A 26,701-nucleotide genomic window follows, 5' to 3' on the forward strand; every position below is an offset into this window, starting at 1 on the left:
CTGGGGATACTATGTGAGGGGTCTCATGACTATATGCTATATACTCTATACTATTAGACCGCAAAGCATAGTAAATGATGGTGAATGGGCAGGACAGTAAACCAAGTATTGACCTACGATGAACTTGGAACATGAAACATGGACCTGGGGATACTATGTGAGGGGTCTCATGACTATATGCTATATACTCTATACCATTAGACCGCAAAGCATAGTAAATGATGGTGAATGGGCAGGACAGTAAACCAAGTATTGACCTACGATGAACTTGGAACATGAAACATGGACCTGGGGATACTATGTGAGGGGTCTCATGACTATATGCTATATACTCTATACTATTAGACCGCAAAGCATAGTAAATGATGGTGAATGGGCAGGACAGTAAACCAAGTATTGACCTACGATGAACTTGGAACATGAAACATGGACTTGGGGATACTATGTGAGGGGTGTCATGAAGTAGTAACGTATCTAACATTGTTGCTCGCACTGCACACTGGGTGTCGTCGTCGTCTGTAAGTTCAAACAAAATGGCGCCTTCCACAATCCAGAAATTACGATCGGCCATTACAGGCGAACCAAACGATGATTCCCTCATAACTGAGGTAGGAATAAAACTAATATTTATTACTCCGTTACCTTGAAAATTTCTGGATTTTTTCCTGAAGGTATAAAAGGTATTTTCAGTGGTTTGAGTTGACGTAAGTAAAGCTATACCGGTCAATATCAATGAGGAAAATTATCGGATTAATGGTAGCGATGGGGATATGTAAAGACGTGTTTATCGTGTTGTATTTTATTACCAGGAGCAAAATAAAGATGAATAAACCCTGCCATTGGTAACAGTGGTTATAACTCTACTCAAATATAGCGATAGATATATAAATCTATACCATAAGAAATCAATAAAATTTCATTTTTCCTATTTAAGTTTCGTTTAATAAGCGTTTAGAAAGTATTTATTTTAAAATATAGGGAATGCACATGACTTGGGTCGTTGTTTAAAAAGATGTAGTATTTGACTTAACTTTTGAAATGACTCTTAATATTAATAAGCTTGATATACCGGAATTTTTTCTTGTTTACGATCATGCGTGCACATGCACAAAAGCTTGATAGAAATCATCTCAAATTGAACTCCCATCTAAACACTCTCTGTTGTTGAAAGAATAAATCACAAAGATCATTGAAGTAGGATTAAATATCCTCAACAAGGTAGACAGAAGAGAAGTTAACTTTTGTCGACACGTTTTTTGATGGGGAGGAGGTGTGGGGATTTGTTAACACGACCAGAGTTTAGGCTATGGCCCATGCACCAGATTGTACGTGTACATTAGGTATGACCATGTGCCTACTATGGCAAATATGATGTTTGTTGGCCAGTTGGTCGCCAGTCATGATCACGACCCAATTTAGTTTTAGCTCTGTTTATTTATTTATTTTTTAATGTCCAGAATTCTAATATTTACTGGAACTGCATCTTTAAACCTTATACTTTTCAAAAATTGTATTCAAGTCTAATTCCTTTTGTTGTGTTGAAATTCATTTTGAAAATTGACTTTGAACACTCAGTAGATTTGTTGCATTTTTGGAGCTACAGTATTATCAGTTTGAAAGGTCACTAATAGATTTCACATTGAAGTTGCAAAATTTTTACCAAGTTGTGATTTTGTGAATGAGCTTCAAACGTAGTGGCCAAAGTTTCATGAAATCATCTGTGATAGTCAAAGTTATGTAGTTTACAGCTGAATGTTCCACATTAACAGAACAGACTGGGCTGTGGCACATAAAATTTCATCCCTCTGCAAAAAATGACTTCTACATTGTAATATGATCTAGACAGAGTCTAGATGAAAATTACTCTGTCTGAATCTAATTAACCTATCAAATTGTATCTTTTTGACTACTTTTATGATTCCATAGATAAATGATGCTACAACACTAAGTTGGTCAACAAGAATCAAGGGTTTCATAATTTGTTTTATCATCGGAGTGTGCTGTTCTGTTATGGTAGGTAAAGCACAGAATAGTGAGTGCAAATGTATTTGATTTTTTTGTTGTGCAGACACACTAACTGGGGCCACTTGAAGAAAAGTTAACCAATCACGGACATGGATTGAGAACAAAGAAATTAAACTTAAGTCAAACTTGAACCAATCAGAAGGCTAGATCTTATTATATCTCATAACAAATGCAGATGTTATCAACAACAGTGGGAGTGTGAGATTGTGATTGGCAGAGGTCAGTACCTTATACATAATAAAACAACAGTCACATTGCCTTCAATCATAGTATGTAAAGGTACCTGTACTGAACATTTTTTTTTGCTTGACGGTAGTCTACTGTCAGATTTCCATGTTGTGACTGTTGTCTTGATCAGCGCATTGCAATGACAACAGTTTTAACAGAAAGCTTGACAGAAGGCAAAACAATAAGACCAATGCCATATCTTGATTTTCCACACACACATAAAGGAACTGTAGATTTTATTTCCTTTATTTCTTTTAGGGAGTGATTTTTCTGTGGAAAGATATCAAGCTATTTGCAGTCTTTTACTCAATTGGAAATATAGTGACTTTAGCAAGGTAATTACTAATAGTGTAGTTATAGTCAGATATCCATATCTCCTCCATGGAGATAGCATATGAGGGAGTTTCCAGAGATGGGGAGGGTCTGAGGAGGGTATATTGTGTAGTTCAAGAAAATATCCATACCTCCCCCACAGAGAAGGATTGGAATTTTCAAGGGGTGGGTAGGGTCTGAGGAGGGTATATTGTGTAGTTCAAGAAAATATCCATACCTCCCCCACAGAGGGGGATTGGAATTTTCAAGAGGTGGGGAGGGTCTGAGGAGGGTATATTGTGTAGTTCCAGAAAATATCCATACCTCCCCCACAGAGGGGGATTGGAATTTTCAAGAGGTGGGGAGGGTCTGAGGAGGGTATATTGTGTAGTTCCAGAAAATATCCATACCTCCTCCACAGAGACAGTTGGGAATTTCCTTCTTGGCACTTCATCCGACAGTGACTCTTTATCAGGGTTCTTGCTACTCCTTAAACCCTTGATTTTTTGAACATTACTTGCATGGTTCTGAAATAGATCTAGTCAGAAAGATCGGAAAATCAGAAAGTCGGCCATGTGCAACCACCGTGGAAAACCTTGGCATAGTTAGCTGAACATACTCCTTGAAAATTAATTTTTGGGTCCTTGTATACTCCTTGAATAGTCCTTGAATTTTAAGTGGTTACCTTGGCACAAACCCTGCTTTATGCAAACTTGATACCAGTCTCTTTCATTTTCATTTCAGTACCTGTTTTCTTATGGGTCCTTTTAAGCAACTAAAGAATATGTTCAAGGAAAAGAGGCTTATTGCAACCATAATAATGTTGGTATGTATTACTGAGTTCTACTTAATCTCCTGGGTAACTTTTCCTTGTGTAGTATTACTTTCTTTGAGTGTTGGAAAAACCAAAATTTCACATCTTATGTTATGTTGTTCAATTTCATGTAATTATATCAAACAGTGTTTCATCCTCTTTCTAAACACTGAGAAGTGTGTTGAAACAAGGCGAGCCAATTTTTTTTATCAAACAAACTTTGAGGTGCTTGAAAAAAAAATTCCAAAAATTCATACAAATTGATATGGATAATATTGATATGGGTGTAATTCAAATAACAATTTTTGTTTCCAAGGGAGCAGGATACCATTGGAATTGGAAAACAATACATGATACATTTAACTTGTAAATTGTGGCAGGTTAAAAATGAAAAGGAAAAAAATGAGAACAGGAGTAAAATATAAAAACTGCAGTACTACCTGATGTGGTTAATCTCACCAACCACATACTGACACGTTGTTATTCTTACATCTAATTTCTATGATGGTTTAAGGTAATTTCTTTACTGCAACTAACAAATCAAGTTTTCCTCTTGTTACAGACTTGTTTGGTACTAACACTGTGTGCTGCACTTTGGGTAAGTGTTTTGGAATAAACTTTGTCGCTTGTTAGGAACTAGTTAGAACTTGTTATTAGACTCTAAAAGTTTTTAATTTATTGAATTTTTATCCTTTCTTTCCCCCTCTTTCTCTCTCTCTACCCCTCCTTACCCTCCCTCCTTCCTTCATCTCTCCCTCCCTTCCTTCCTTCCTTCCTTCCTCCCCTCCTAGCTACCTACCTACTTAACTTTCTAAGTTTGTTAGCTAATTTGTTGATTGATTTATTCATTCATTTTTCTATTCATTTATACTTTAGTGGGGAAGCAAAAGACTTGCAGTGCTTTTTTGTATTTTACAGTATCTTGCAATGACATGGTAAGGTCAAAGAGCATACAGTAAGACAGCCATTTACTCATTCATTATTCAAGTCTTCATTGATATTTTAGGCTGCAAAACCAAAAGCTAAAAACAAAAACAAAAAAACAACCTCATGAATGAAAAATGATCCATCTCACAAATTTAAGCAAGGATTTAATCTAACCCTAACCCTAAGAATCAACAAGAATATGATGATGATGACTATGTTGGTGGTGATAATGTAGATGATGATGATGGTACCAGTGGTGGTAATAAGTGAAATGAGTATGAGTTTCCTATCATTGTGGTAACTGTTATACTTCTTTTCTCTTGCAGGTACTGCCTTTCATACATCCCATTTGCAAGGTAAGATTGCAGGAAATTATTTTTTTCGTATCAAGGGGTGTGGTCAAAAAGGAAATAGGGATTCTTTTATGACTCGTAAGGAAGGTATGTTTGTTGTTGGTGGAAGGACTGAAGGATTTGCAGTGAAGTTTTTTAGAATGATTGTAGCCGATCATGAACCTCCTTTTAAGTCAACAAGGTACTACTAGCTTTCATCAAAATAAGAAGCTTTGATCCTCCACTAGCCTCTTCCACAGGCATCCCCTTGGCTCTTTTTGCTCCTTGGGCTTCCTGTGGTGAGGCCAAAAAAGTCGGAAAAACTTTCTCATTCCTAGTTCTTCTCTGCCATAAGATTTAACACAGGGATCCCAACAGAAAATATATGGGGTAGCCTGCAGTGGAGGCTAATCCTCCACAAAAGATCAAAATGTGACTGATGACCCTCCTCTCTCAATTAGCCTGAGCCCTCTGCGCCACCCCCACCCCTCCCCTCCTTTCCATAAAAAAGGAACCTTCCCTAAATGTCTTTGAACTTGTCTCTTATCCCAAGTCAATAGTGGGAAAATTATTTACAATTTATGTCAATATCTAATAACCAATTGATTGAAAAACCATTCATTCATAAAATCGAAAACATGTATTCCCATATTTTACCATGGGAAATAAGAACAATATCTATTAATTATCATATTCATTGTCTTTAGGGATGCTGTCAAAAAGGTGTTCACGAGTTGCATGGTATAGATATCAAGAAATTATACACAAGAGAAGATTTTGTATGGCTGGGTAACCTGTGGTAATATCACTTCCCATAGGTTTTTGGTGTGAGTAAATGAAGAAGCTTATATAGAGGATATTACACAGTGTTTTACACAATGGCGCAAATATGTGAAGTTTATTACACATTTAGGTTCAATATCTGTATGATAAAGCCATGAATAAAAACGATATCAGTAAAGTGATAAGATATAGCCTGCGTGCAGCCAAACTATCTATCTGTTAAGTTAGTATACAAAAGAAAAGTCCGAAGTCGGGCTGAACGCAGGCTAGATAAGATATCACTTCACGAAACAAAACATTTTAGTATAAATTTTGTGTAATAGTCAAATAGACACAAAAGAAAACAATTGAATTAGGTTCTACTAATGTGTATTAGTCTAATATCTTTTTCACAGGTTTAATGACTTCACCCTTAAAAGCTTCATCAGGAGGAGATTCAGGATTTTCGAACTGGGAGTCACATTGTTTACTAGGCCTCAAAGTAGCTTAGACAATTCTGGATTTTGACAAGCAAAATTCTTCGATCTGGGTTACCTACTCCCTGGATCTGCCTTGTTTATGGTGTAATATTTTAGTGCCATACTAGGTGATGAATGGCACAATCACATTTAATGGACTGAAGTATGGTTTGAATAGAATGTGCTTTTAATGCCGAGGTTATAACTTCACAAAACATCAAATTCTGTATGCTTGAATGAAAATTGAAATCAGAATCTCCAATATTTTGCAAAGATTTTAGGCCTGACTGATCTAAATAGAAATAGACAAATATATAGAGGTTATCAGTCAACTAAGCTTCTGATACGGCTGTGTATTTTTACGAGTCACGGAGTTGTTTATCATTTAGTTCTGCAAAGAAATGCTCAAACTCTCTCTATAGTAATACTAAACCCTATCATACCCAGCACAAGCAGATGAGAAGTGCTGATGCTGTCTCATATCGGGCATGGACTTTTTCCATATCACGCACGTTCTTTGCAGAATTAAATGATAAAATCCTTTATCGAGCATTTAATCCAGTAATCAAAAAGAATTGATGTTTGGTTTGAGAAACGGTTTCTTATCTCAATATATGTTGAGATTCTTAGATTGAAAAGCAAAAATGAGACAAGTCTGTAGTACAAACATCATTAAGATATTGTACAATAATATCTGTTTATTAATGTTTATTATTATTTAGTTAATTCTTGTATATCGATCAAAACTTGTAAATTAAAAGTGAATAAAGAAATTAAGAAACAATTTTATGTTGGCTGCAAAAAAATATTGCCCTAAATCCAGCTGATATACCTTGGGTCAAAACAGATTTGGGAATTAGTACAAAATGTCCATGATTAAAGGCAAAGTAAATATCAGGGAAACTTACCAAGATGAGAGTCTTGGAGCAGCAGGGTGAATATTCCTCCATATTCACTGAGCCTGAGGCGAATAATTGTTTTTTAACACAAGTGAATTTAATGAGTAATGGAGAAAGGTTTTTTTTGTTCAAATTTTATATGTCTGCAAGCAGAACAAATCGGCAAACCAGCATGCCCATGTGTACATTATATTCACCTGTAGGTGTATATTATAGCATGAGACACATTCACTTGTGTAAAAATACTAATTAACAATCATTTGCTAGAAGCTGAAGTGATTATCGGTGGAATATTTACCTAGCAGCAAGGTTAATATCACCATAATCACCAAGCCTGAGGGGAGCAATCGTTTTAGTATAATTTTAGATGTGATTATCAGAGAAAAGTCGAAATTTAGGATAAAAAAAGTTTTAGTGTTACCGTACTTCCGATCTGGAAAATTTTGGAAAACCTTATAATCATGAGGTGATTATTGCCTCAGAATCACCTGTCACTTGACCAATCGCAGCTCAAGAAACTACATATTCAAGTCTAAAATTATACTAATATGTGCTATTCAGAGATGCAGCCTTCAGTGACTGTTGTGTCAAGAGATCATCTGGGTGCTTTTGCAAATTACTTTAAAATATGGTAAAAGAGTAGTGAATTTTTATTGTTTTTTCTTAATTAAAGAAATGCATGAGTTGATATGATGCAAAGTAATAAAAAATAGATTTTCTTTAAAACAAATATTTCAATGAGTTTTTTTTTTTTTTTTTTTTTTTTGTTTTTTAATTATTTTTCATGGAAGGTTTAAATTTTGATAAATCCTAAAATATTTATCAGAAATGAAAATATTGAATATAATTAACTCTTTCAGAACTATAATATTTTTTCTTGAAAAGGGATTTTTTTGTTTTTCTTCCCATTTATTCCCATTCTTTTTCCATCTTTTCTTTTTTTCTCATTTCAGCGGTCTTACCCAGCTAAGTTGTGTTTTGATTGGCCAGTCATAGTCACGTGCTACACCATTTGGCGGGGAATACGCACGCCATAATCTGTCTTTCTTTGCTTTCAAGTTTTTGATTCCGGCGTCGGAAAAATTCCTTTTTTCTCATCCAAAGATGTCTGGCTCCCCTAAAGAGAACGGTAAGGCTTTATCAGAGTTTATTCTTGCCATTTTATTTGAAATTTTTGCTTATCTGTTTATGCATTTTGCCCCAGAGCCCTTCGACGAAGCGGTCGAGGAGAGAATTATCAATGAAGAGTACAAAATATGGAAGAAGAATACGCCGTTCTTGTACGATTTGGTCATGACACACGCATTAGAATGGCCTAGCCTTACTGTACAGTGGCTTCCAGACGTCACAAAGTGAGTTTACTGCTTTAAAAGCCTTTAGAAGATGCCAAAACTTGAGTTAAATGCACAACATTGATGGCAAAAAGTTTGACAAACCTTCTAAATGCTGGTCGTATTTACACGTGCTTAATGGGAATTTGATGTACGATTGTCTACTAGGCCACAAATTTTTAAAAGATTAAAGCTAAAAACCTTGAAAACGAGCTTATTGAAGCTCTTGTCAAATGAGTTTTGTGTCGATGGAGGCAATCCGACAATAAAAACACGTGAAATCACTAATCACATTAAGATTTGTCATTACTAAAACCTTGTTGCCATCCTGTTTTGAAATTTAAACTATTTCTTGCAGTCTATGCCTTTTTATTGGTCGTGATTTTTGTTTCAAATGAAGAAAAACAGTTGAAATTTCAAAGCACTCGAAATTCTTTTGTCATACTTTCAAAATGAAAAGAAGACTGGGATCAGATTTCATGTTTGGGATATTTTGAAGTTTGAAAGAAAACATCCATACCTCGTCACACAAATCAAATTAAATTAAGGGGAAGGGAATGGGATAATAACAATAATGATTTATGATTTATATAGCGCTCTTTCTATATTGATATAATCAAAGGCGCTTTACATTGAGTGAATAACAGATTGCTTTTTATACAATTTACAAGCATGAGAGATGGTTAATATGAAGTGGAGGCACTGAGGGTGGTCAATGGCAGGGTTTCTTTATGTCCTCGGAGGTTCTTTTATGTCCCTCCGTTGTCGAACATAAGATGGATATTTTGGGATAAGGTAAAAGGGAGGTATGTCAAAGGGTTCTCTCTTAAGAATTTTACAGGTATACCCCTTTCTGTAGTGGGTATGACTAGTGCAGACTAAACCAAATCTATCTTAAAGACATAGTTTTCTTAGTTACAAACTTTATTACCTAATTTTTTCTGATATTTTCTTGTAGACCTGAAGGCAAAGATTATTCAGTCCATCGTCTTATTCTTGGGACACATACGTAAGTTGAACTTATTTGTTAGTTGTTTGCTTGTTTCACGAGAGCTCAAATAATAAAAAATTACAAGTTTTAAGGTTTTAAAACTTTGTATTGACAGGTCTGATGAACAGAACCATGTAGTAATAGCCAGTGTACAGTTACCCAATGATGATGCTCAGTTTGATGCTAGTCATTATGACAGTGAAAAAGGAGGTACGAAGGACATGAAAAAAATTAGACTTTTATACTGATATGATGGCCATCTTAAAATATGGTTTGGCAAGGAGACAAACCTGTAGAAAATTCATAAAGCAGATTAGGTGGGCTGCATTTTCAAATAATTTGAAGTCACAGTGGTGTTTTGCATATTGTTCCAACTACCAGCAAATTCAATCGCTTTTTAGATGTGCTTCTCATTGAAAAGTGTAAAGTGATATAGAAAGCACCCAGACAGCTGTGCAGTCTATAGATTTTCCAATAGTTGCCCACTTGGCATCCAATAATGTCATAATTAAAACAGTAGAATTCAAGATAGTCACGACATTGGTAAAAAGGTCTATTCCCTAAGCTTTATATTGGTAAAGGGTGTAACATTGATCCCAATTTGATGTTTTGAAAAAATTTTGTACACTAGCTAAAGAATATTGTACTAATTATGTATTTTATTTACAGAATTTGGAGGTTTTGGTTCAGTTAGCGGAAAAATTGAAATAGAAATAAGAATAAACCATGAAGGAGAAGTAAATAGGTAAGATTTTTAATTAAGCATCTTATCAGGGTTTTCATTAATGGTCGGCAATGACGGAGAACACTCTGGTAACTTAGCAAAAATCTCTGGCTTAAACTGTGCATGATTTTCTTATATAATTTCAAAACTTAATAAAAACCCTGCCTTATCATAAATATACTAAAATATAATTTATTATTACTCTTGATATATTATTATTCTGATCTAGTCTAGATTTAGACCAATTTGAAAAGCTATTATTCTGCACTGACTAGCGACAGACTAGCCTCTCATACATATGAAAACGCTTTTATGTTGCTATGTGAACACAAGGCTACTCAGTCGCTTGTCAGTGCAGAACAATAGTTACTTAGGTTGGTCACCATATTTTGATTTGGCGCATAATGTATTGTAATTTCACAGACTTTGCAGATCATTTTCCTTGTATGTTTATATTGAAAAGTAAGATTAATAACCATTATTTTTTGCACTAGAATTTTGAACATATCTTTGTTGTTTCCTTCAGAGCTCGTTTCATGCCTCAAAACCCTTGTATCATTGCAACAAAGACACCAACAGCAGACGTTCTTGTGTTTGACTACACAAAGCACCCATCTAAACCAGGTATCTAGTTCAGTTTATATAAAAGTAGGATATTAATAAGGGCGCTTTCCATTAAGTAAAACAGATCGTTCCAAGCAGCCAGTTTTCAAAATTTAATGGTACATGACGATTATTAGAACTGGACCAACATTGTCCAAACCAGTTCTAGGAACTGACACATATCATTTTAGAACTGACCACTCTGACTGACTGGTTTGACTTCATGAAAAGCACCCTTAGTTTAACAAGCATTGAAAACCCAGTGCTGATCTGATACGAGCTGTGCTCTGTGCCAATCGGCGATGGCGATGAATGAACAAGAACATGTTATCTAAGAACTAATATGTAATGTCGTAGATCCTAATGGCGAGTGTAATCCTGACCTACGCCTCAAGGGACACACTAAAGAGGGTTATGGTCTGTCATGGAATCCAAATGTCAATGGTCACTTGTTAAGTGCTTCAGATGATCATGTAAGTATTACATAAGTGCACATGTTTACAATGTACTAAACATCTCTGGGGTCTTGTGTTTTATTCCTTGGCACCATGTGTGAGTCTTTTCGTTGGCTCTTTTGATTCTTTATCCATCTTTATCCAAGTGTTAGGGTTTTCCTCCCTCCCCAAAGCCAGTTTGATCTATGAGTTAGCCATGCCCTGACTTAGATCAGCCCACAGAGATTGTTTTAGGGTTCTATCTTTGAGCTAGCTATGCCCTGACTTAGATCAGCCCAGGGGTTGTTTCAGGATTCTATCTTTGAGCTTGCCATGCCCTGACTTAGATCAGTCCAGGGGTTGTTTCAGGGTTCTATCTGTGAGTTAGCCATGCCCTGACTTAGATCAGTCCAGGGGTTGTTTCAGGGTTCTATCTGTGAGTTAGCCATGCCCTGACTTAGATCAGCCCAGGGGTTGTTTCAGGGTTCTATCTGTGAGTTAGCCATGCCCTGACTTAGATCAGCCCAGGGGTTGTTTCAGGATTCTATCTGTGAGTTAGCCATGCCCTGACTTAGATAAGCCCAGGGGTTGTTTCAGGATTCTATCTTTGAGCTAGCTGTGCCTTGACTTACTGTACATGTAGATCATCTCAGAGGTCATATTAGGGATTAATAATGTTGATGATTTTGAGATATGGATATCATTGACGCTAAAACATTCTTTATGTTCATTTGTAGACCATCTGTTTGTGGGACATCAGCAAAGTGACTAAGGTAAGTTATATTGTTTATATTATATTGTGTCATAAATAAAAAATAATCTTATGAAGTGGCTTACCTGTGCTTGTGTATTCATACTTTAGGAACAAAAGACTGTTGATGCACATCGTATCTTCACTGGACACTCAGCTGTTGTCGAGGTAATTCAATTTTTTTCTTTTTTTATTAATGATTCATAAATTATATAGAAACCATCTCCAAATTTCTTGAATACGAAACAGCAGAAATGACTTTGAAAATGACAAAAAATTAAGTTAAGATAAAATAATGGACTAAGTAATATGTACAGTATGAGTGGCTGTGTTGTATCAGATATACAACCATGAGCCGAAGGCGAGTGTTTGTATATCAGATACAACATGGACACAAATACTGTATGTTACTTATCAAACGTCTAGGTTAGTTCCTTTGTGTTTCACTAAAATTTTCAAAATTGAAGTGAATCTGGCCAAGAAAATCCAACTTAAAGTTTATGCAAATGAACACAGTTTTGTATCAGATTTACAACACTCTTCACGGTCGTGATTTCTGTTGTGTTTTCCTCATGAATTATTGATGAGTTCGATAAATAAATATATACTATTTATTGATTATTTACCAGGATGTATCTTGGCATCTTCTACATGAAAGCTTGTTTGGGTCAGTTGCTGATGATCATAAATTAATGATGTAAGTATACAAAATTGTATAATAATTTACTGGTTAATACTAAAGAATTTGACACCCAAATTGGTGTTAGTACCGACTGACAACACACTATCAACCTGCAGTTACTTCTTTACTCACAATCTACCATTACAATAACATTTCCTCAACCTTTCAACTTTCTACCAATACCCTACCCACATTCTAACAACAATCTACCAACAAGCTACTGTCAACCTACTGTTACTTCTTTACTCACAACCTACCATTACAGTAAGATATCCTCAACCTTTGAACTTTCTACCAATACCCTGCCCACATTCTAACAACAATCTACCAACAAGCTATTGTCAACCTACTGTTACTTATTTACTTAACAACCTACCATTACTGTACCATATCCTCAAACTATCGACATCCTACCAATACCCTGCCCACATTTTAACAACAACCTAACATACACTATTGGCACTGATCTGAGGATCTTATTGTTTACTCTTTTCAATTTACTGATTCAGAATCACACACATAGCAAAAAAATTTAATGATAAAAAGAAAAAGTATGAAATAATTCTTTTTTCCTAGATGGGACACTCGTCAGAACAGCAGTAACAAAGCCGCTCACACAGTGGACGCACACACAGCAGAAGTCAACTGTCTATCATTCAACCCTTATAGTGAGTTTATTCTTGCTACTGGTTCGGCTGACAAGGTACATATATTCCTCTAATGTCTCATCCACACATGACAATTTTTTTATCTCAGGGAATCAAGAGTAGCATAGAATTAGTGCACCTGCCACTCACCTTTGGGGTCGCGGATTAAATTTCTTGGCTTGACATCATGTGTGATCTATGAGTAAAGTTTTTTAGAATGAAGAGAGAGAGACTTAAAGTACTACTCTGACGAAAATCGCTCAAACTTGGATTCAGCTGAAACTTCCTAAGAATACTCTTTAAATGTCCAATAATTACTGTACGAAGTGTTTTCTCGATATTCAGGACGAAAGTATGATATTTTTACGATTAGCTTTTGGAGTCTGTGACGTCATACACTCAACATCAAACATTGCTACATATATTTCCTTGTATATAAATCCTTAATTTATTTTATTCCTATGAAGCCCAAAGGGTGGCTAATGTGCTTGTTTCACATTACTTGTGATTATAATTTATATTTTGGGGTGTTTGTGTATTTCTTTCTCGGCTTTACTACTGATATTTTGATCATAAATTACAAAGAAATGTATGGAGCGATGTTCGATGTTGAGTAGATGTTGAGTCCAAAAACTAATCTTAAAAATATCATACTTTCGTCCTGAATATCGAGGAAACACTTCGTACAGTGATTATTGGACCTTTAAAGAGTATTTTTAGGAAGTTTCAGCTAAATCCAAGTTTGAGCGATTTTCATCAGAGTAGCACTTTAATAAACTCTACTCACATGTGATGCAATGTCCAGGAATCAAACGTAAGACCCAGAGGCAATCACCATTTATTTCCTATTTCTTTCTTTCATACAATAAATTGTTAAATAATCACTCATTATGGCTAAAACAGTTGATAGATAGATAATTTGTAACACCGTATGGTATGTAAAAATGGCTCAGTGGTAGAGCATCGGACCAGCACCCAGAAGGTCATGGATTCAATTCCTATCATGGACTTTGATTTATTTATTTTTTTAGCTAGTGACAAAATAATGATACATTATTTTAAATTATAAGTTATTCTATAAATTCATGATAGTTTGTCTTATCAACCATAGATTTGATAATATATTCCGAGCTTTCAGCCTACTCGGCCATCCTCAGGGAAATGAAAAACGTTACAATTGACAAAGAAAAACGCGATCAAACCATGGCATGTGTGCTCCAAACAAATTCGCCCACGCTTAGGAAAAAATAAATAAAACAAATTAATTAATTAAAAATAAATTAATGAATAATAACAAGAAATAGATAAATCAATAAATAAAATAAAAAATAAAATAAATTAATAATAATAAATAAATAAATAAAAATAAATAATAATAAATAAAAAATAATAATTAATAAATAGATAAATAAATAATAAATAAATAAATAAATTGTTAATATAAATTGTTAATCTTAGATAAACATTTCTTGTACATAATATGGTGGTTACCTGTACTTTTAATATTTGAGCCATTCATCAAATATTACGGTTTTCTTTTATCAGACTGTTGCTTTGTGGGATTTAAGAAATCTGAAGCTGAAACTACACTCCTTCGAGTCGCACAAAGATGAAATATTCCAGGTAACATTTCTGCTTGATATTTTAAAGAGTATTTATCACTCAACTCCAGTAACATGTTCTTTCTCTGTTATGTTTTCCAGGTACAATGGTCTCCACATAATGAAACCATCCTTGCTTCAAGTGGGACAGACAGACGCCTTCATGTATGGGATCTCAGGTAATGCATTCTGTTCTATAGCTTTCAAATATGATCTGTGAGTTAGCAGTGTCATAATTTTTTTCCACCTGGAGATTGTTTCAGGGTTTAATCTGTTAGTTAACTGTTTCCTGACTTAGAACAGCCCAAGGGGTTTTTCAGGGTCTGATCTGTGAGTTAGCCTTTGCCTGACTGAAATCATCCCAGAGGTTGTTTCACGGTTTGATCTGTAAGTTAGCCATGCCCTGACTTGGATCAGCCCAGAGGTTGTTTCAGAGTTAAATCTTTGAGTTAGCCATGCTCTGACTTAGACCAGCCCAGAGGTTGTTTCAGGGTTCAATCTGTGAGTCACCCATGGCCTGACTTAGATCAGCCCAGAGGTTGTTTCAGGGTTCTATCTGTGAGTTAGCCATGCCCTGACTTAGATCAGACCAGAGGTTGTTTCCCGGTTTGATCTGCGAGTCACCCATGCCCTTACTTAGATCAGCCCAGAAGTTGTTTCAGGGTTCTATTTGTTAGTTAGCCATGCCCTGACTTAAATCAGCCCAGAGGTTGTTTCAGGGTTCTATCCGTGAGTTACCCGTGCCCTAACTTTGATCAGTCTAGTTATTGTTTCAGGTTATCGATAAAAATATAAACCATTTTGTCTAGCCTTATGTGCTTCACAGCAACATGTCTTTTCCCAGTTACAAAAGGATTGCTCTTGTAACATACTGTTTTTATAACCTTTAGTAAAATAGGTGAAGAACAATCAGCAGAAGATATGGAAGATGGACCTCCAGAACTATTGGTAAGTTAATTGGGAAGCACAGGTGGAGTAGCATCCAAAGAGCTCGCCTCTCACCAAGGTGACCCAGGTTGGAGTCTTGCCAGGCTCTGTGTCGTATGTGAGTAGAGTTGTTTGTTGGTTCTCTCCTGTGATTTGAGGATTTTTTCTCTGGGTTCTCCACTTTTCCTCCCTCCGCAAAAATCACTTTCTAAATTCTAATTTGATCTATCAGTAGCCTATTCAAGTGGGTTGCAAAACTGGTTAGGCTTCCTGCCATCCATCATGAAGTGGTATATTCGATTAGATTTATATTGAATTAACCAATCAAAAGAGGATTAATGCTTTGTTTTAGTTATGTTATTAATGCATAACTTCGTGTTGCCTGTCATGCAGATTGGATGTCCATGTGGTAATTTCACTTCTGTAATATTGCTATGTTCATGTAATGTTTTCTACCCTGTAGTTTATCCATGGCGGACACACTGCCAAGATCTCTGACTTCTCCTGGAACCCCAATGAACCTTGGGTACTGTGCAGCATCTCTGAAGATAACATCATGCAAGTCTGGCAAATGGTACAATATTATCGCCATCAGAATGGGCCCTATTTCACTATGACGTCACATCAAAACAATCTATTGTTTAAACGCAAAGGATCATGGTCGTCAGAGGGGACCAAACCAACACAAATTCACCGAAAATTGTTCTAAAACCTGTATCAATCCGCGAAGAGAAGTAGAATAGCCAGCAACACTCAGAATATTTTTTAGTACATATTAACACATATTATATCTGAAAACCAGGCCATTTTAGATTAAACTGTTTTGTTAGGAGCAAATTTTGTTGAATTTTCTATTGGATTTGGCGATTCTATCCCCCACATAAACAAGCAGTGACGTCATAGTGAAATAGGGCAATTGGGCTTCATTCCTTAGGGTCAAGGGAAGCATGGGTGTGGTAGCGGTAGGGGCACTCGCTTCTCACCAATGGCGACCAGGGTTCAAGTCTGGATACACCACCAGTTACATCTTTATAAATATGTCTGAATATATTTTGTCATTTCTAGGCTGAAAACATCTACAACGACGAAGAATTAGAGACACCAGCATCAGAGCTTGAAGAACCAGCATCCTAAGTTATACCTCCAACCATCATCATAACCTATACTTCCACGATCACATGTAGATATCCTTGCTTTTCTGCCTCCCTCTCTCTCTCTCTCTCTGTCATATTGGTCCACTTTACCAAAGAAAGACTTTTAATCCTCAAAAAGCCACTATAATTTTGTACAATATGTCAAACTATCTTTCCCCTTATTTATCTTTCCCCTTAAAGTACACAATTTGGTTCTTTTTCACTAGAGAAAAGCTTCTTAAATTTATTGGAAGAAAAGTGACTATAATTTTGTACATGTCAAACTCTTTTTTTCCCTCATATCTCTCTTTAACATAAAATACCATCTTGTTTATCACTTGGTATCCCCTGATCTCGATTTGAGCTTAGCAATTTCTAATATGTTTAGTACTGATATTTTTCGATTGCACGTTACGTCATCGCGGCCTCTCGGGGGAGCGTTGGTGCCATTTAACAAAAGATTTCTTATTAGCATCCATTGTAAACGGCACCACAATGGCTGCCATGATTTTAACTCTCTTGGGGATGCTAATGCTTGCAACCCATCAATAGAAGATAAGAGTTTGAAAAACTTAAAGGTACAATATTATTCAAGAGGGGTCAAGCATACTGAATTTTGCTGTAACTGTATTTTGAAGAGACAAAAGGTTTTTCATGCCAACACATGCTGTCAATAGCGCAGCGCAGTCGTGACGTCATAAAAACAAAGACAAAGGCGAAATTTGGACAAACAAACTTACAAGTTTACTTTCAGCAGATAATTTTAACAGCCGATCGCAGTTGATCTTAGTTTACATGGGTTATTATTGTGACTTTAAGTAAAAATAATAAAATCGGTTCGTACAATCCTCGTAGCGGTTAAACAGAATGCAATGTTTTAAGCTATTTTTAGAATCAGTGCGCTGCGCTATTTACCATTCATTCAAGCCAATCCGAATATGTGATCACTTTGAAGAATACTTTCTAAAGTAACTCTAGGAGTTCGAAAATACTTGTTTCTTTTCTTTATTAAGCTCAACTTATGCCACAAACGTTCTAAGATCCTTGATCTGTTTGTTAGTACCATACCAGTGGCCAAAAGCTTAAATTGTCTTAATTCTCGACTTTCACATCCCCATAATGCCTTGTGTTTTTGGGGGGTAACCAATCAAAAAACTGTCCCAAATTGAAAGGTTTCTTAATTGAATTTATACTATACCTGCTTTGATCTGTACAATACTGATTATCAGTTTATTCCAAATTATTTTTGCATTTACAGATCTTACCAAGGTACTAGCTGATCCATTTTTGTAGGTTAAATAAAGTTATTATTAATATTATTATTATTAAGAGTTTTGGTCTTACAGAAAATGTATTGACTTACAAAAAAATGTTTAAAATGTACCTTAAACGTCTTCAAGCTTCTATCTTTTTCTGTTTTTTACTTCTTCATTTTATCTTTGGATACCAAACAAAGTATTTTCAACATTGTCTGATCAGCCTTCAGCAAAATAAGTGGGTTTTTACCCTCGGGTTACCCCCCAAAGATGCAAAGGATTATGGGGATGTGAAAGTCGAGAATATTACAGCGCTTTTCAATCACACGCTAAGTCTACAATTCGAAGACATTGCTTTTGACGTATGTCAATCAAGAGGTTTCCATGACATTCCATAGGCACGTGTCCTTGTAAACTTTGTTTTCCGACAATGTCATGAAATGCTATGTGGTCAACTCTGAGTTTACATCCACCAATACCTTGTTTTGTCGAAAAATAACATTACGATTAAGAAGCGCTTAAGATAATGTGGAGACTGACCTGTTTGTTGTTGTATTAATAAAGATTTTTTAATGAAAATAAACTCTAATAATTAACAAAATTTACCTACCTAGTCTACGTCTCGCAGTAAACTACTAGAGTTAGATAACAAGGAGGCATCTGGTCTAGCTTGAATACAAACACCTTGGAATTAAAGTGCCTATGACCCCTAACTCAATGTTTTCAGCATTGATTCTACATGAAGTTAAAAGTTAAATAGTAAAATTTTTTATATGATTTGAGTGATGCATCTTGAAGATATCAAGGTTTATGATTCCAGTATGCTAATGAGTGTGATGTCATAGTAGGCATTTGGGTTTATTTGTCATCATTTTAAAATCAAACACTGATTACTATGAGGAAACAAATTTGCAATAACCTTTCTATAAACCCTGAGTAAGATAATTGTTTTATACAGGATATTTTACTAACCCAGTAAATATTTCGTATATTTAATGATGCCTCCTATGACATCATACTCATTAGCATACAAGTATAAACCTTGATATCTCCAAGATGCATCACTCAAATCATATAAAAATATTTTACTATTTAACTATTCACTTCATGTAGAATCAACGCTGAAAACATTGAGTTAGGAGCCATAGGCACTTTAAAAGAAAATGTATACCCAAGCTAGAGCAGAAGGAACCTTTCCTTTTGCTATCTCAGGAAAGGTCTATAGTAAGACTGCATCTATTTTGTGTGTGAAACCAAAATGGTCTTCGTATGCATATCATCATGACTTGTCCTCTTCACCAAATGATCTCTCACATTTCCCACAACACAGGCACACATCCACGGCACTTAACAAGCTCAGGGTCAAAGTAGTCTAAAAGGTGAGAATAGCCTCCTTGCACTGAGTCCCAAAAGGAATTGTTCTGGGGGATTTTTTTTTTTTTTTTTGTTTTGTTATTTTTGCATAAGAAAGAATGGCCTATTGTTTAGTTCCCCACAACAATTCCTCTAGGAAATCAATGCAAAGGGTCTATATAGCTTAGGGTGAATCAAGAATGGCGTTGTGGTACAGTACTCGCCTCACGGCTACGACTTTTGAGTACACAACATTTTGCCGGAAAGACTGTTGACGTATCGTGGTAAATAAGACTTAATATTACGCTAATTAAACCATCGGAAATTTCTGGACTCTAACCACAAAATACGTTTAATAATAATAATAATAATAATAATAACTTTATTTCTGTGTCAGTAAATATAGTGGTTGCCCACCAAGTAAGGACAACTATCTACAGCTATCTACTTAAAACAAAAGGTAAGATTATTTATGACATCTGCGCAAGCAAAGGTATTGTGTTTGCAATGACTACCATGGCAATAACCAAGAAAGACTCAATACAGGCAACACACTCAATACTTCTGATACTTTCACGTCCCACAAAAGTTATTCTGCCTTCAACTCCTGTTGCTACTGGATCATTTGCCTTTAGATAAAATGCCAAGATATCAGATTCATGGCTTCCTACGACACGAGACAATGTTTTCTCCTTCAAAACGGTATATCCAGCACCTCCCTTGACGATATAGGAGGGAGCAACGACCTTGTATATCGTATTATCCCTAAGGGGGTGGTAGACGGGCTCACGGCACGCAGAGCAACGCACTTTGACGCTGACGACTCGCTGCCCCGATGGTTTCGAGACGTCGTACTGCACGTGAAGACCTGGAGAAAGTAAAAAAAAATATGTTGACTAGGTTTGTTAGTTCTTTGTACCATATGCGGCAGAGCTGTTTAAAAAGTGGGGTTGCCTGATCACGACATTCTAGGATACACCTGAATAGATTGCTCCTTTCTAGTAAAAGCGTTCCAGTTGAAAGACCCCAATAGGCCCTTCATAAGTCGAGATAACTAGCTAAAAACAAGTGTGAGCTGCGTCGGTGTTTCTAATGAAACAGTAATGATAAAAAGGTCAATTATACACCGTGAAAAGATGAAAAAACTTACTGACGTTTCGGACGCTAGTCCTTCGTTGGAGTCAATCATTTCGAATTCCATCCTCCCCCACCCCACCCCCCACCTATTTCTTTTTGTTTAAGTTATCTTTCTAAGTTTTCTGTATGTACGATAATTCACACTGAGACGAATCTCTCCTTACGACCACTCTCGTAAGCGACCAGCTCTAGTTACAACCACGATTTTGAATCCTCGTTTTGCATTACTACTTATGAAAAGCATTCTCATTAGCGACCAGCTATATTTACGACCACGTTTTTCGATTTCCCGAGGTGGTCATTTGCACGAGCTTCGTGTGTACATCACTTTCTTTACAAAATGCAAAGTTCAAATTTATACCCATAAGGTGGAGGCATAGAGAGATCGGTTAAGAAGAATAGGACAATCTAGCACCCTCAAGCTCGAACATCCCTAGATTATCCATATTGGATTAAAAGGGTTTCGCAGTTCATCTGTGTTTTATAATATCATACCTGATACTTGTAGAAATATTGCTTGAGGATTGAGAGGGTCGTAGGTAGACACAGAATATTCCAATACAGCTTTGAGGTCGGTACCCTTCAGTTCTATGAGGTCATAAGTGTTGTTGTACGGTAAACTGTTATAGACGTGACCAAAGGTGATGTATTCTGTGAAGTATATAAAGAACTAATGGTGATCGAGATAACCGAAGTTTTTGTTATGAAATTTTAAACCCATTGTTGTGGTATAGGCCTTTTCTGAGTTAAATAAACGTGATGCATTGTGGTCTACGTTGGGTACAACAACACCATATAAGGCATGATCAACAAAACATGTTTGTACCGTAACTAGACCACAATGCACCATATAATTGCATCTCAAAAAGGTCTATTGCCAACGATAATTTGAGCGTACAACGCTAGTCTCACTAAAGCTTTGAAAGTTTCATAAGTTCCAATATTTTGAAATTTTTCTGTGGGACAAGATAAACGCAATTTTTTTTTATTTATTTATTTTCCTTTCTTATAACGTTCGCAGCATATATCGCAAACTTAAGTTTTTGTTTCTTTTCTACCGTAGTTGCCAAAGGTCGTCTTACTCTCGCTGGCGAATCTGGGCTTCCGACTCAAGCAGGTCATGCAAACATTTTTGGAGTATTTGCATCGTTTGTCAAAGTTTGGCACTCTACGACCAAACGCTCTTAAAATGGATTGTCCAACTGACCACCAAACTTGCTGACTATATCTAAGCAAGGTCAGGGAAAACGTTTGGACATAGTGGCTATTCATAGAGAGGTTTTTTGTATTAGTGGGGAAATTGAAATAAGAATGTGAATCATCCAATAGAGGCTTTGTACCATCACGTGCCGGCGCCCATGAAACAGCTTGGGCTGCCTGTGGTTGGATGGCAGAACAATAAAATCCCTTTGCTCTCGGGCATTGAATTCTTTCTTATGTAAAACAATTGTATTGTTCCTACCATCTAACATGGCTGCCGTCACGTGAGGGTGCAAAGCCTTTAATTAATACAACGCTTTGCTATGTTTAATATAAAATACGGCGCGGTACGCTTCCGAGGTACGACTAAGAAGTAGGGAATTCGTATCCAATAAGCCTTTTCATAGTTTAAGAATCGATTCCACTGCGCATGCGATTTTATCCCGAATTTCTCACCTTCTTTTGTCTAAACCTTCTTTTGTTCTTAATTAAACAAAAGAAGGTGAGAAATTCAGGATAAAATCGCATGCGAAGTGGTATCGATTCTTAAACTATGAAAAGGCTTATTCGTACAAATTATATGCTATTCGTTTAAGAGTCTTTTTAAAACTTAGTCCCAACATTCCGTTTTAATCTGGTAATTCTACATGGTATTTTTCAGTTTACCTTGCGGAGATGTATCGATAGAAACCACGATGCTCCCACTCATTTGAAAGGCTACACTCACTTCAGTCCACTGATTAGAGTTGGCCGTTTGATTGGCGTAGTAGAAAACCATGGCATCTGTTATGATGTTACCAAGGTTACACTCTTTGATACCGCATTCTTTTGGATTGCCGTTTAGGTAGACGAGAGTTCTTCCAAGCTTCATCTGTGACAAGACGTTGTAAGTGAAACTAAATCAATACCTTATCTTTTTTAGCATGTTGCGTGTATAAGGCTTCGCAACTCCTTCGCCACTTCTTCGTTTTCCCTCGCCATTCCCTCGCCACTTCTTTGACACTTCTTCGCGACTCCTTCGCCACTCCTTTGCCACTCCTTCGCCACTCCTTCGCCACTCCTTCGCCACTCCTTCGCCACTCCTTCGCCACTCCCTCGCCACTCCTTCGCCACTCCTTCGCCACTCCTTCGCCACTCCTTCGCCACTCCCTCGCCACTCTTTCGCCACTCCTTCGCTACTCCTTCGCCACTTCGCCACTCCTTCGCCACTCCTTCGCCACTCTTTTGCCATTTTTTTCGCCAGTCCTTTGCCAACATTGTTGACAGGAAAGAACCAATATCAGCGATGTTTGGGTAGTCGGTAAATAATTCCAGATTTAAACTACATATTTGCCTGGCAATTGTAGACTACTGTAGTTTCTAGCAGTGTAGTTCAGCTTTCTCGAGTCATGCTTTCTTATCTAACGATGAAATTCATGGAACTACTATCAATTTCTCGCATCGTTTCCCATTCTTTGCTTACGACACTCACCTCAGATATTTCATCAACTTTTTTCTTCATTATGTTAATTTCCCTTAGCATGTTTGCATCCATTGTAACGTTGTTATCCAATAGAATCGGCTGTCCACTCCAATTGGTAACCTTTCCTTCTGAGTTAAATTCTACTTCCAGTCTCCCTAGGTAAAGGCCAAACGCGTAGTCTTGGACAACAGGGACTTGTTGGCCCGGATTGGAGCTTGAGTCAACGACCACTGGGTATGGACCTTTGGGGGAATGCTCCTTGATTGGATTACCTGTGTAAAGTACGTGCAATATCATGAAATCAGGGGGGAAATTTGTCACACACTACTCGACATACAGCTATTTCAAAAAGGTTGGTGGAGGTTTTGCTTACAGCTTACTCTACACTAGGGTATATCCCAGCCTTTTTTTTATTCATTTATTTGAGATTTTGCCCACAGGCTGGTGCTGCACAATAGGACTCATAGGATGTACTTTGAGGTACATCGCACCAATTTCTAACACCATAAAATCCTCATACCCATCCCACAATCAACCCATAAAGAAATCATTAGTAAAGGCCAGACACTTATGGTGGTCACTGCCAGGGTTTCTTCACGTTCTCAGTGATTCTTTTTACGTCTCTCTCCTTTGCAGGGTGATGTAGTGTGGTGAGACGGGACCTAGCCTACGGTTAGGTCTCGTAGGAGAATTTCAATAAACACTTCTTACGAAAAGTAAATTTTCTCGCTTTCTAATTGGTCGAAAGCCGTGGTAAATAAGTTGGCCAATTACAAACAATTTCTTTTCACATACAAGCTGCATAGTATCTTACTTATTATCGCCTTTTGCCCTTACCTGAATACAAGAATGTATGTGAGTGACCTCCAACAACAACATCGACACCGTCAACTTGTTCAGCGATCTTCTTGTCTACCAATATCCCAGCATGCCCCAGTGCAATTATCTTGTTAATTCCTTGGCGTTTGAGGTCGGAAACCGCTGACCTAACAGACTCGATTTCAGGTAAGAACCGTAGGTTAGGTCCCGGATGAGATACACTGTAAAACATGAGCTAGTTAAGGAATTGTTTCACAAGACAATTTTTCTTGCAACTTGCAATGTAACGCCGTCGTCAGCATTGCACTGCAAGTTGCAAGAAAATTGTCTCGCATAACTTAACTGCGCCTTTGATATTATATGAGATTTTTATTTACACGAATCGGAGAGTGTGCTATAGTGTGGCAAGCTGTCGCTGATCTTCAATGGAACCAATGAAACAAGTTACGGCACTGAACGGGGAGTAGCACCGTGACCGTGCCGGGGTTTTGGATGTCTGGCCAAAGTACAATACACCCCTTTACCTTGGGCTTAATGTTTTTCCTATTTCAGACCATCTGTTATTCCCTTCAAAATAAGATTCTTTGTTTGGGTTGTATCCATGTTTGATTAAACAAGATGACACAAGCATAACCACATAAAATAAATAAAATCGTTCGTTCTCGCAGCCCTTGCGTTTTTTTTTTTTTGCGCTTGCGTCGCTTCTTTTCATAGTGAGAACGTTGAGGCGTGTCGACTTGCTTCGGCTTACTTCGGCTTGTGTCGACTTGCTTCGGCCTGCATATTGCTTCGACTTGCTTCGGCTTGCTTCGGCTTGCTTCGGCTTGCTTCGGCTTGCTTCGGCTAACGTCGCTAGTAAGAACCAGGCTAGGTTTCTTCTCATGTGCAGCCGTTAAATAAAAGAAATGATACTCTAGGGAATGACACGTGGTCTGGAAAGCGAGAGCAATACAGATGTCCAAGTATAAAGAGGTCTATAGAGGTTTTGCACGTGACGCCAGCCATGTTAGATGGCAGGAACAATACAATCGTTTTACACGAGAAAGAATTCAATGCCCGAGAGCAAAGGGATTTTATTGTTCTGCCATCTAACCACAGGCAGTCCAAGCTGGATTATGGCGCCGGCACGTGATGGTGCAAAACCTCTATTGTCATTTTACCAACCTTGATATCGATTGAAGCGTATATCCAACTATTCCAACCTTTTCTCCTCCTATTACCAATACTTTACTTTTTACGAACAGCGGAGGATCTCTAGACCACGTGGGTTCTTTACTGGCGTCCAAGTTCGATATGACGACTGAACAATTGATGTTACTGAGGAACCTAGCAGTGTTGGCTGGTCCATCGTCAAAGTCGTGGTTACCAAGTGTCTAACAAACGATATAAAGAGTGATAGGTATTTATGTAGATTTGTGGTCTGTGAACTGGGCTCTCCGGGGATAGGGGAGAGGGAGGATTGGAGGGGGGGGGGGGGTGGGGGGGAGCGGAAGAGCCGAGTTCACAGACTAGCTAGTAGATTTGAAATTGGAGAGCCTACGTAGCACTCAGTTAATGTAATGGGCTCTCCCAATTTCAAATGATCGCTGTCGAAAGTATTGAGGGCAGCCATGTGAGCGAGGCAACTTCGGGCAAAACTATTTGCTTATCTTATTTTTTACCCAAAATTGTCTCGCCCGCGATACTTTTGACATCGGTCATCACATTTGAGGGCCAAATTTTTGAGACTATAAATTTACTGAGCTAAATAGAAGAATACGAACACCAAAATTATTGTGCATAGAAAGTCCCGGGTGTGACGTGGGTCCTAGTTTTGCGTTACTCACAAAACACGGTCCACAGGGATCCCAAGTGGTCGAGGAAGGGGAGGAAATCTGCCGTGGGTTCAAACATGTTGTATACATAATAGAGGGAACTTTAGCCTGCGAAACGGCCTCCATGTTGGGGGTCGGGGAGAGGGGGTATGCCGTCGACCAAAGGGATCCCAAGTCCGCAGTGAGTTTAAGCTACATACATAGAGGAGCTTCTAATATCGTCAGTAGTTTAAAACATTGTCCACAAGGATCCCAAAATGTCGACGTCCCGTTGGGTTGCGTTACACAATAACATACATTTTCAAGAATCATTCGCCTACCATAGCATCATATCCGAGTTCGTTCATGAACTTCCACGTAGCGTTCCCCCTGTAAACAACGTACCACAGGGTGCCCGTAAACACATCTCCGGCATCAAGGAGTACTACATTTTTCTCTTGACTTCGAATGCGCTTGATTTCGGTGGCTCGCCTCGCGACACCTCCATAACATAGTCCAGCTTCTCGATCTCTTTGAAAGCACATCCTCCCGTTAACGTCCATCTCTTCAAATCTTGAATGGAAGTCATTGGTATGAACAATTGTTAACTTAAATCCGTAAATTTTTTCTAGGAAATTCAGAAAGACTAGCACTGTAAATACTGCTGTAATGGTCTTCATGGTAAATCCTCAGTTCAGTACCTGCGTAATATCGTCGTCACGTCGTCACGCAACGCGGTTTCTCTCGCTCCCAAGAATCCCGTGTTTGGACACAGGGAACCCGGATACGGAGCCATCCTGCTTGCAGCAGTCTTTTTCTCATGTACGGACATTTATTTAATTCGGGTTCTGAGTACCAAGCGATCTTCCCCTCTTCCCCAGCCTCCAACAACAACAGGGGTTTTTTTGGCGGACTTTCCCGTATGTGTAAAGTGTGTGCACAGTATGAGCTCTTCAAGAGCGGATTTTGAAAAAAAACACTAAATGGCCTCAAATCGCGCTGAAACTTCGCCAAAAGACTGGACAAAGTAAAAGCAACAACTGCAGCACGTTTTGAGGCAAATTGTTGAGTGAAACGTT

At 37.5% G+C, this 26,701-nt stretch overlaps 3 protein-coding genes across 3 annotated transcripts; 2 read left to right on the forward strand and 1 right to left on the reverse strand.

The window, feature by feature from the left end:
- Positions 1–484: 484 nt before the first annotated feature.
- On the forward strand, positions 485–6,664 carry LOC116305293 (vesicle transport protein SFT2B). The gene is made up of 8 exons (XM_031715174.1): positions 485–608; positions 1,927–2,013; positions 2,512–2,588; positions 3,310–3,391; positions 3,942–3,977; positions 4,256–4,314; positions 4,633–4,662; positions 5,346–6,664. Exons 1-8 carry the CDS (start codon positions 534–536, stop codon positions 5,383–5,385), a joined length of 486 nt encoding a protein of 161 aa, XP_031571034.1. The 5' UTR covers positions 485–533; the 3' UTR covers positions 5,386–6,664.
- Positions 6,665–7,767: 1,103 nt separating this feature from the next.
- On the forward strand, positions 7,768–18,459 carry LOC116305312 (histone-binding protein RBBP7). The gene is made up of 16 exons (XM_031715195.2): positions 7,768–7,907; positions 7,983–8,130; positions 9,068–9,118; positions 9,216–9,310; positions 9,770–9,845; positions 10,351–10,448; positions 10,785–10,900; positions 11,599–11,634; positions 11,724–11,780; positions 12,242–12,309; positions 12,871–12,997; positions 14,487–14,564; positions 14,645–14,721; positions 15,433–15,490; positions 15,933–16,043; positions 16,535–18,459. The coding sequence occupies exons 1-16, from the start codon at positions 7,883–7,885 to the stop codon at positions 16,601–16,603; spliced, it is 1,290 nt and encodes a 429-aa protein (XP_031571055.1). The 5' UTR covers positions 7,768–7,882; the 3' UTR covers positions 16,604–18,459.
- A 516-nt stretch (positions 18,460–18,975) lies between these two features.
- LOC116305311 (snake venom 5'-nucleotidase) lies at positions 18,976–26,308 on the reverse strand. Its single transcript, XM_031715194.2, has 7 exons — positions 25,964–26,308; positions 24,994–25,202; positions 23,848–24,050; positions 23,020–23,282; positions 22,215–22,419; positions 20,844–20,999; positions 18,976–20,079 (listed from the first exon to the last, which is right to left on the reverse strand). Exons 1-7 carry the CDS (start codon positions 26,300–26,302, stop codon positions 19,682–19,684), a joined length of 1,773 nt encoding a protein of 590 aa, XP_031571054.1. The 5' UTR covers positions 26,303–26,308; the 3' UTR covers positions 18,976–19,681.
- Between the last annotated feature and the right edge of the window lie 393 nt (positions 26,309–26,701).

This window comes from Actinia tenebrosa, unplaced genomic scaffold (genome assembly GCF_029948245.1).
Source record: "Actinia tenebrosa isolate PJP-AT-01 unplaced genomic scaffold, QUT_ActTen_1.0 PGA_scaffold5__44_contigs__length_20552954, whole genome shotgun sequence".
Classification (NCBI taxonomy): domain Eukaryota; kingdom Metazoa; phylum Cnidaria; class Anthozoa; order Actiniaria; family Actiniidae; genus Actinia; species Actinia tenebrosa.